Below are 10203 nucleotides of genomic sequence, written 5' to 3'. Positions count from 1 at the left end.
CTGCCCCCAGCCCCCAGCACCCCCTGCCCCCAGCCCCCACGGAAGAAGGAAGCTCCCCGAGTTTCAGTAACTCGTCAGTGTCTCACAGCCGAGAATGGCTGGGAGCTATTTGGAGACAAGTCTCCAAGTCAGATCCAGTTCTTTCTTATTTCTTCTTCTTCCTTCTTCCCCTCCACCTCCTCCTGCTCCCTCTTCTTCTTCTTGTACATTTTTTAATTATTGAGTTTATGGGGGTGACATTGGCTAATAGAATTATGTTTCAAGTGTACCGTTCTATCACACACCATCTGTGTACTGCATTGTGTGTTCACCACCCCGTCTCCTTATCCCCCTTTTACCCTCTCCTACCTCCCCCCACCAACGTCACCATACTGTTACCTATGAGGGTTTTTGTTTTGTTTTGTTTTTGCTGAATTCCTCCACATTTTCCATCCAGTCCCCGTCCCCCAACCCCTCTGACAGCCGTCAGTCTGTTCCCTGGCCTGTACTGTGACAACTAGGTTATAAGGGTCCTTTCACTCTGAAGGTCGCGTTTTCCCCTGAGCTGGGAATGGAATCTGCCCTACGAGGCAGGGCACCAAGATGCTGCCGAAAGCATGGGAGAGGAGTGTCTTCACTTGTTTTGGTTCATTCTTGGGTACAGCCGGTATCGATCCTTTAACCGACTCTGGGTCGCAGGGTCGTCGGACAGAGAACCTCTGCGGACAGAGAACCTCTGCGGACAGACAAGCAGACCCGCCCAGACAGCCCGCCCCGCCTGCACTCCAGGCGGACCCCAGCCAGAGCAGTCTCGGGGCGGGGCCTGCGCCTGCGTCCTGCCCGGCGTGGGCGGGGCTCCGCGGGCGGGAGGTTTGAAGCCGGGACCCACGGAGCCGAGTGAGGCCCTGGCAGCTCCCGAGCGCGGGGCTCGCCCTGTCCAGCCAGCCGTAATCTGCTCCGGGATTTGCGAGCTGCACAGCTCGAGGTTAGACTGTCCGAGGGATCCGGCGGATCGGCGGCCCGGGGTCACCGGCCGCGTCCGCCCTCCGGGTCTCCCTCGGAGCGGCCCTTCCGCGCGCGGACGGCAGGGCGGCGCTCGGGAGCGCGGGGCGCGCAGGTGGCGGGATCCCGAGCAGTTATGCTCTACGGCCCCGCGAGCCGTCGGCGCCCTTCCCGGCCCCGCTCGCAGGTGAGCCCAGGTGAGGCGCCGAGAGCTTCTAGGTCTCCTGTAGGGGCTGCAGGACTCGGCTCGGATTCCGGGGCCGTTCGTCCTCGTGACGGACCAGAGGACAGACAGCAGGCCTCGCGGGGCAGGACGCGGCCCCGTGCCGCGGCGGGCGAGCCCGGGGCTGCACGCGAGACCGGGTCCGCGCCCGCGCCCGCGCAGGAATCGCGCCCTCCCCGCGAGGCCGCCGCGGCTCCGCCTCCGGCAGCTGAGAAAACGCGGAGAGCGGATCGTCGCGGGGCGGAGGGGAGCGGCGCGCCGGCCCTGCGCATGCTCGATGCCGCCCGGCGTGTCTGCCGAGTCCGGCTTCGCGCGGCGGTGCGGTTCCCTCCGCTCCTCATGGCGGAGCCCGGGACCCCGCGGGGCTCGGTTCTGAAAGGTGAGGGCTGGTTCCCTCTGGGAGCGCGTGCGGGGCCCGCGGGGGGGGGGCAGGGGCGGGGGGGCGGGGGGGGGAGGGTCGGCGGATCCCCGGAAGTCAGCCGAGCTCCTCGTGGAGCGCGGGGTCTGCCCCCGAGCGCGCACCGTGCGGCGGCCGCGCCACCGGGGCCGGGGGCGGTGGGTCGTCGGCGTTCTCCCGCGTCCCAGCGCCGCTGCACGGCCGGTGACCGCAGGGGCGCGGGGTCCGTTGTGGAATTCGGGAAAGCGAGCAGCTGCTCGGCCGCGTTCGCGTCCCTGCCGTTCGTTACGACCGCGGCGACCCCTGCTGGGCGCAGTGCGCCCAGGACTGTGCCGGAGGCGTGGTCAACGCCGTCGTAACGGCGACCGCCCCGGCCACCCTGCCGCACCTCGCGTGGTAGGTGGGGAAACCGAGGCACGGCGCCTGCGGGGACTCCCCCCCGCCACCCCACGGCGAGCTGGGCGCAGAGGGGATCGGGGCGCCCACCTGGGCCCCTGGAGTTGCCGAGGGGGAGGGAGGACGGGAGCAGGGAGGGGGCGAAGGGCAGTGGGGTGTGCAGGGAGGGGCCTGGAGTACAGACCTCGGAGCCAAGAGAGGAGACCAAGGCTTTACTTTACGTAAACTCCGGCCAGGTGGAGCTGCTTTCTTAATGTTCGTATTCTGGTAAATTAACCCGCCTTTCCTTGTGCTTGACTCACAGTTAGTTAGAGTGGCACACCTGGAGATCCTTTTAAAGCATGAGGTTTTGGGAGAAAGGGAGCCCCTGGATCAGGGGTCTGCGGGCCGCGTCCCCCTCTCCCCATTCCGCCTGCCGCCGGTTTTTGTGGGACCTGCGAGCCAAGACGGTTTTACTTTTGTAAATGGTGGGGAGGGTGGGGGAGAAACGCACCAGAAGGAGCATGGCCAGTGAAAAGTGTATCAGATTGTAACTTGCTCGTCTGTGAGGTTCTATGGGAACACAGCTGAGCTCACTCATTTAGCACCGTCTTGGGCTGCCTTTGCCTTGGGGCCGTGAGTGGCGTGCTCTCAAAGCCTGGAGTATATGTTTATCATCAGGTCCTTTACGGAACACAGACTCTTGCCCCAAGAAAGTTGAGCCTGGTTTGGGAATTTGGGAAGAGCTTTGAGGGTTCGTCATGTACACTGTGACATGTGTATGAGTCGAGTTGTTCTTTGTTTGCGATTTTAAGGACCAGATAGCACGAATGCTCTTTTGAATAGGCTTGTAAGGGAAGAAGTTTTAAATTTATTTTTTAATGTACATATAACAAGAGAAAGATGTATTGAAGTCTTTGGGGGAGGGATGCTGGGTTTTCAGTATATTTAAAATGTTAATGCCTTGTTTACCTTTAGATGTGGTGGCTTACGTTGAAGTGTGGTCAGCCAACGGAACGGAAAATTATTCAAAGACGTTTACAAACCAGCTTGTGGAGATGGGGGCAAAGGTAAGAAATTCATTTTACTATTGCTACACGTGAGTAAGAAGTTCATTGCTACGTGGGAGAATTCATCTCACCATTGCTACATGTCAGTTAAGAATTCATCTCAACATCGCTACATTTTGATAGTGCTCTGCTACCTAATGAGATATATTTACATCTTCTTACCTGGGGGGTTATTACGTAAAACAGGAAGGGAAAAGAAGACAGTGAGTAAGTGGCAGGAGAAAAAAAGAAGAAATCCACAGTACGAAGGACTCGGCCCAGGGGGTTTACAGGACGGTTGGTCCTGTGCTCGTGAGGACGGGGAACTCTAGATGACAGTGTGCGCCCTGCCCTTGGCTACATGGTGGGTGCAGCTGCTGCTGATCAGATGAAGAGTACAGGGGAGGAAGAGGTGCTCCAGGGAACGGCTGGGAAGTTGGGGCACTGGAAGCCTCTGGCAGTCGTGTAGGCATGCGAGTCTGGGGCTTATAGCCTAGGCTGGAGACCCCGAGTTCGGGGTCAAGAGTCTAGGGCTCCGGCGTTGGAAGGAGAAGTGCTGAAGGCGGACCCTGTGTAGTGTTTCTACGGCTTCTAACAGGGTAGGGGGCGAGGGGCTGGGCCCAGGGACAGTGATAAAGAAGAATGTCAGAATCCAGAAAACGTGTCTGGAAGTGGAGGGAGGGACTTTGAAAACACTGCCCACTCTTGAGAAGAGTTGAGCCTGGCGAGTGCAGCGCTGGTCGGTCTGAGAGCCGCAGGTCACGGTGGAGCCGGCACCACTGCGGGGAGCGGGCCGAGGGCATGGACCGGCCCCGGAGCCGCTGAGCCCCGCAGACCGCGCCAGGTTCTCTATCACGCTGGCTCGCCTTCTCCTCTTGGTGGTGTGTGTTGATGGCAGTTGAGAAGCTGGGAACAGAAGTGGTGAGTGCAGACGGCTCTCCGGGAGTTCGGCAGTAGACAGAGTGTGTTTGTGGCAGGGCCCTGGGGGAGGATTCGGTGTGGTTTTCGCTTCATGGGGAGGGTTTTTTGTTGTGTGTCTGGTCTAAACAACACACCTGTTCCTGCACTGAGGTTCTGAAGGTTTTCCTCCCCTGTTGTTTCCGGGAGTTGTATCACTTTGCCTTTCACTTTTAGATCTGTAGTGCATCTGGGATTGGTTTTCGTGGATGGTATGAAATAATTTCATTTTTTTTTCCATGGGAGTATTCATTGCACCCAGTACCCTGGAAAAGACTGTCCATGAACCAAGCCCCACAGCACTCCCTGTCCCCAGTCCTGTGACTGTGTTTCGGCGTCTGTGTGTCCTGCTTGGTGACAAGCCACCCTGTCTTAATAGTGCGTCAGAATAAATTTTCATCATCTTCTTTTCTTTTCTTCAAAGTGTTCTGGCCACTTGTAGCCTTTCACCTTTCTAAATACATTTTACAACCAGTCTGTTAATTTACAGCATAGAACTTCTGGGGGACTCTGAATGGGGTTGGATCAATAACAATAAATCAGTATAGAGAGAACTGATATTTTTACACAACGGAATTTTCCAGCCTATGAACACGATCCGTGCCTTTGTTGATGTTGGTTTTGAAGAGTGTTTCAGGAATGGTCTGGGCTTCCCCGTGGTTGTAGCAGCTGCTGGTCTGTAAAGTGGTCGGCGTTTGCATGTCCACCTCGCGTCCAGGAAAGTCCCCAAACTCATTCGTGAATTCTGCGGTGTTTGGGGCTTTCGCAGACCGGCCCGGTCGAACGGTGTGTGCACTGGACCGTTCTGGCTTTTCTTGTCCTAACACCTTTATTATCTCTGTTCCTTCCCGGACTTCACGGGGGAGGCCGGCGGGCAGCATGGAGACGGCAAGCACCTGGCGGCACCCTCTGGTCAAAGGGGAGCCCTCGGCACTTCCTCCGGTGCACTGCGTGCGGACTCTGAGAGCCCCCCTCCCTGAGAGTTGTCCTCGTGAATAAACCTTTAGTGTTACCGAATGTGTTGTACACACATAGTAAGGCGATCGTTATGAGTTTTACTCTGTTAATGTGGCGAATAATAATTACGTTTTCTTTTTAACATCAGCCACCTTTGCAGCTCTGGAACAGGGGCTGGGGCTGGTCGGGGCGGGCGGACACGAGGGTGCAGTGGTGCGCACGTGTCACGGTCCATTATTCTCATGCTGTCACTCACCGTCGCGCCAGTTCCCACACGAGCAGCAGCCAGCACCCATGATGCCCTGCCCTGCGTTGCTGTCCTTTTTACCGGGGTGCAGTTTGCTACTTTGTTGCTTGTTCTTCTGTACGAGTCTCGAGTCTCCGCGAGCGGAAGCGGCGCTTGCCCGTATGCACTCAGTGAATTTCGGCGCAGACAGTTACTACTGACTTACAGAACTTCTTTGCCCTTCACCTGCAGGTCTCGAAGACTTTCAGCAAGCGCGTGACGCACGTGGTGTTCAAGGACGGGTACCAGCGCACGTGGGACCGGGCGCAGGAGAGGGGCGTGAAGCTCGTGTCCGTGCTCTGGGTGGAAAGGTACGTGCCCCCCGCCCCCCCCCCCCCCCCGCCCCATTGTTGTCAGCTGACGGGACGCACGCCCAGGGAAGCGTCGTTTTGTTGTGCCGCTCCCAGGCGCATTCCGTGCGTGGGGCCCTGACCCGTGTGTCAGCCCACGCAGCTGTCACCACGCTCCGCAGGCTGGGGCCGCAGACAACAGACCTCTCTTCCCCCCGGTTCTGGGGGCTGGAGGTCCAAGGCCAGGGTGCTGGCGGGGCTGGTCTCTTCAAGGCCTCTCTCTGGCCGGTCTGGCCAGCAGGGGGCTGTCTTCCTTGGTCTCTCTTGTCTGTGCCCTGATCTCCGCTTGCGAACGAACGCTGAGTGCGGATGGGGCAGGGCCCACCCCAGGACCTCTCTTCATTCACCCCGTCTCCGGTGCAGTCCTGTGCTGAGGTAGGGGGGGAGGGGGACACAGCTGAGCCCACGACAGGAGTGCTCGGGGAAGCTTGGCAGGAGGTTGAGGTGGGAGAGGTCCTGGGCCTCTGGTGACGCCGGCTCCGGTGGGCTGTGAGGCTGAGGAGCAGGACTCGGGGCGGGGGGCGGGGAGGTGGGGCGGTGGAGGCAGCTGAGTGACCCGGGCTGGAGGCGCAGCAGCACCAGGGTGGCCACAGCCAGTCCTGGCAGGTGTGGCTCCGGGGCCTGGCTCCGTGGCGTGGCTCGAACCACGCCCAGCTCTCCTGCAGGCGTGGTGGCCAGGGAGCCCCTCACCGGTCCGAGTCACGCCCGTGTCCCTGGCTCTGCGCAGGCCGCCAGGCTGCCTGCAGTTCCTGGTGTGCAAGATGACTCAGTCTCCGAGCTGCGGCTTTTCTCGGCCCCCAGTGAGGTTGTGGGGGCCCGCGGGCCTCGCCGCCTGCACCCCGTCACACCCTCGCTGCGTGCAGCTGCTGGTGTCTGTCGAGCACGAGTTCTGGCTCCTTCCTGGTCGGCGTGGGTCTGTCGGTCACTGGGGGCGTGTTGGAGTGCTGGTTGTCAGGTCGACCGTCTCCCGCGGCTGTCCTGTCGCTGTGGCGTTTCTGTCATCAGGTGGCGGCGCGTCCCTCAGGCGCTCCCTTGTCTGCAGGTGTCCCTGCGCGGTGGTCACATGTGGGCCGTGTTCTCGGTGGGGGTGGGTCCCAGGGTGGCGGTGGCTCCCCGGCCCTCCTCTGGCCTCCGGTGTCTGGTGCGATGCCGCGGTCATCGCCGTCATTTCTCGTTGTGAGTGACGTGTCCTTTCTCGCCGGCTGCTTTCCAGTTCCTCTTTCAGTTTTAGAACCTGAGCTTAGGTGCTTTTAAGTGTATTCTGTGTGCACTTCTCTGAGGTGTTTGTATAAACTGCTAGTTTTGGGCCGTCGTCTCTTCAGAGGCTTCCGTGTCCCCTTCTTGCTCTCCGGCCAGCACCCCAGGTGGCCGCAGAGCAGGCGAGGCACGGTGCTCCGGGAAGGGACCAGCCGCACTCGGCTCTGGGGCCGGGGGCCCAGCGGACAAGCACACCAGCTCGCGGCTGTGGCCGAGCCGGCGAAGCCCCCGTAGGAAGGCGGTGGGGGTGGAGGCCGGCCTCAGAGCTCCCCCACGCCCTGAGGCCGGGTGCTTCTTCATCGTCTGGGCCTGTCCCCGAGTGTCCTGACTCTTCCCTGTCACTGGCCTTGTGCCACCCGTCCACGTGGGACGTCACCCTGGGCAGTTTCAGCTGTGGCATCCCCACATCCTTCCCGCCCTCGCACAGTGCGGCTGCCGTGGCCCCGTCCTCGCCTCTCCAGCCGCTCCAGCTGACCGGGCCGGCACCGCTTGGCCGTGTTTCCTCGAAGGTGCCCCACTCTTTACCCTGGCTCTTCACCTGCCGCACGGCGGGGCTGCGTTTCAGGCTCTGGGACTGTCCCACGGGCCCTGCCCCCTGCTGTGCCACTGGGGGGTGGAGGCTGTCCTCCCGGAAAGGGCTGTCTGTCCCCAACCTGCAGCAGGGCCCTGTGCTCGCTCCATCTGCACTGCCTGCCTCATTTCCATGCTGTCTGTCTGCCGGGCTGCCCGCGCCGTCACGGGCATCAGTTGTTCTGCTGCGGTGTGAACCGGGAGTATGGCCTCTGTGCTCCTCTCGCTCCACGGCTGCATCCCCCCCCCCACCCCAGTTAGCCGACACCCTCCCGGCTCACTGCAGGCGCCTGTCAAGGTTCGCCGCCACCGCTAAGGGACGGGGACGCTGCACTGACACTGGCTCAGCCACCCGAGGACGGCTCTCGGGGAGGGACCGGAGCCGCGGGTACAGGGCGGGGCAGGAACACGGAGCGGAAGGCGCAGGAACAGACCCCTCCTGGGGCCTGAGGCCACGGAGACGCTTTCACAAAACCCTGCAGTGACGGCGTCCTCCTGCTCCGTGCCCCCTTCTCTCCAGGAGCCCCCCCGCCGTCCGCTCCCCTCTCCCCCGCTGGCCTGCCCCCCAGGTCCTTTCTGCCCCCCTTTCTCTCTCTCTCCGCCCCGCTCGGCCCGGGTTCCTCCAGGGGCCCGTGGGGATGCCCAGCCGCTCGTAACCGGTCCCCCGGCGACCTCCGGGTCCCTCTGGAGAGAACTCTGATGTGTGTGTCCGTGCCCGTTCTTCCTGTGTCGCCCGTCAGTGTTTGCTGTGACGCGTGCAGGTGTTAGCTGCCCTGACAGTCACCGATTTCTAGCTCTTTCTCTTGCTCCCTCGAAAACATCAATGTCATGTTGAATTAAATGTGTTTGCGCTCGGATGTGTGTCTGTTTTTAAAGCGTATGTCTATCTAGCCCACCTCGTGCCTGATTTTCCCTCCCTCAGCTGGGGGAACGCACCATGGAGAACGAGGTGCTGTTTCTAAGCATGTAATTAACGTGTACACGTCCATTCCTGCGTGTGCATCTCTTGTGAACCCGGAGTACCAAGTAGGCTTCTCGTGGACACACACTCTCAGTCAGCGGTGTGTGCAAGGATGTCCTCCGTGTTCGCACACGGAGACGGGCCTCACTGTTATAAACACACGGGATGCTGGTGACCGCCACCCAGTGACTGTGTGACTGGCGTGCTGCTGCTCAGTGGGAAGTCCTTCGCTTCTCCTCCTCCTTCCCAGGCAGACGCGTGCAGCGGGGAGCCACCGTCTGCCTCGCTCCCCGCAGATAAACCCGCTCTGCAGGGCCGCATCCCAGGAGCGGGCCGGTGCGTGCGGAGGGCCTGCGTCTTCGACGCGGGGGTGGGTGCCGTCCAGCTCTCTCCCTGGGACAGGGACGGTGTGCTGTCTGCGCCCTCCCCCAGCCCTGCAAACGCACGCCTGACCCTCAGCCGTCCCTCACGCTGCGAGCCGCCTCTGTCTCCCCACTTTGTGGACGAAAAGATAAAATGATTGTAGCTCCCCTTCCTTGGTGTTTATTAGTGAGCGTGACCTTCCCGCACTGGGACTTGGAGGTGAGAGCCAGGCCGGCCTGGGGTTTGTCGCGAGTCTGTCCTGCTCCCCGGGGCCTGCGCGGAAACTGTGAGCCGTACCTAGGAAAGGCCACCGGGTGTCACCAGAGCCCCATGTGGCTGGGTTATTTCCGGGAGTTTCTCCTCCAGAGCAGACAGCGGTGTGACGGCTGACCGAACTCCGTCTTTCCTTGGGAGACGAGGCACCTCTGTGCTGCAGGAGGGAAGAAAGCTGCTGGAAGGACTCGGGGTCAGCGTGACTGTCACCCTACGATCTGTAGAGAGAAGTTGGTGAAAAGTGACACTTGGAGACCGTTTCTAAACTGCAGCTGAGCGGGCAGCACGGATCGGGGGCTGGCGTTTGCCCACTGAGGGGACCTGGCTGCCGGCGCCCCTCCTGCCTCCCAGGCCCCACAGCCCCAGGCAGCCCCCACGGTCCGCATTCTGTCTCTGGATCGGCCTCTTCCGGACGCGTCCCGGAAACAGCACCACACGGCACGTGTGTGTGGCCTCCTCCAGCGCCGCGTCTGCAGGGTCTACCCACTCCGCCCACACTGTAGCTCGTGTCGGAATCCCCCTTTACGACGGAGCGGGTCCCACCGTGTGGCTGGGTCACGTGTCTCCCGTCCGTCTGGAGATGCTTCACGCGTCCTTGTGTGTCCTTTGGAGCAAAAGGTTCCATCTTGATGGAGTTGGGTTTGCTTTTTGTCTGTTTCTTGTGCTTTCGGTGTCACTCGAGAAACCGTACCAAGTCCAAGATCACAAGGTTCACGCGTGTATTTTTTCCCAAGAATTGTGCAGTGTCGGCCCTGCACTTAGGCGTTGGGCCCGTTTCGGGCTGGTTTTTGTGTGAGGTTTCATGGTGGCGTCAGCCTCGTCAGCACCAGCTGTTGCGAAGATTGTCCCCTGGTGAAGGGTCCCGGGTTCCTCGTCAAAGCACGTCACACCTCAAGCGGCGGGCGGGGGGGGGGGGGGGAGGGGGTGGCGCCTGCTTCTCACCAGTGTCCCCCGAGCACAGGACCTGAGTGTCGGACGGCCTGCAGGCGGCTGCGCGTCTCTTTGGTGGGGGGGGGCGTCTTACATGCCCTTTCAGAAACAGGGTCTGTGTCGTCTTAGTGTCGAGTTGCCAACAATATTTGCATATTTTGTGTACCCATTCTCTGGTTAGATTTACATATTGTAAATGTTTTTCTCAGTCTGTGACTTTGATTTTCTTACGCTTTTTGAAGCATACAAGTTTTTTATTTTGTCCAGTTTTTCC

General features: G+C 60.6%; 1 protein-coding gene across 1 annotated transcript in view; it reads left to right on the top strand.

Annotated features, from left to right (window-relative positions):
• Positions 1–1364: 1364 nt before the first annotated feature.
• Positions 1365–10203, top strand: part of MCPH1 (microcephalin 1) — a 129304-nt gene continuing 120465 nt past the window's right edge. Inside the window, exons 1-3 of the mRNA XM_028526613.2 lie at positions 1365–1583; positions 2955–3046; positions 5418–5536. Of these exons, the coding sequence (XP_028382414.2) occupies positions 1475–1583; positions 2955–3046; positions 5418–5536 (320 nt within the window). The 5' untranslated portion in view covers positions 1365–1474. The remainder of the gene's footprint in view (positions 1584–2954; positions 3047–5417; positions 5537–10203) is intronic.

The sequence above is a fragment of the Phyllostomus discolor genome, chromosome 11 (genome assembly GCF_004126475.2).
Source record: "Phyllostomus discolor isolate MPI-MPIP mPhyDis1 chromosome 11, mPhyDis1.pri.v3, whole genome shotgun sequence".
Classification (NCBI taxonomy): domain Eukaryota; kingdom Metazoa; phylum Chordata; class Mammalia; order Chiroptera; family Phyllostomidae; genus Phyllostomus; species Phyllostomus discolor.
The sequence above is the reverse complement of the archived record's forward strand: the minus strand, read 5'-3'. Positions and strand labels throughout refer to the sequence as shown.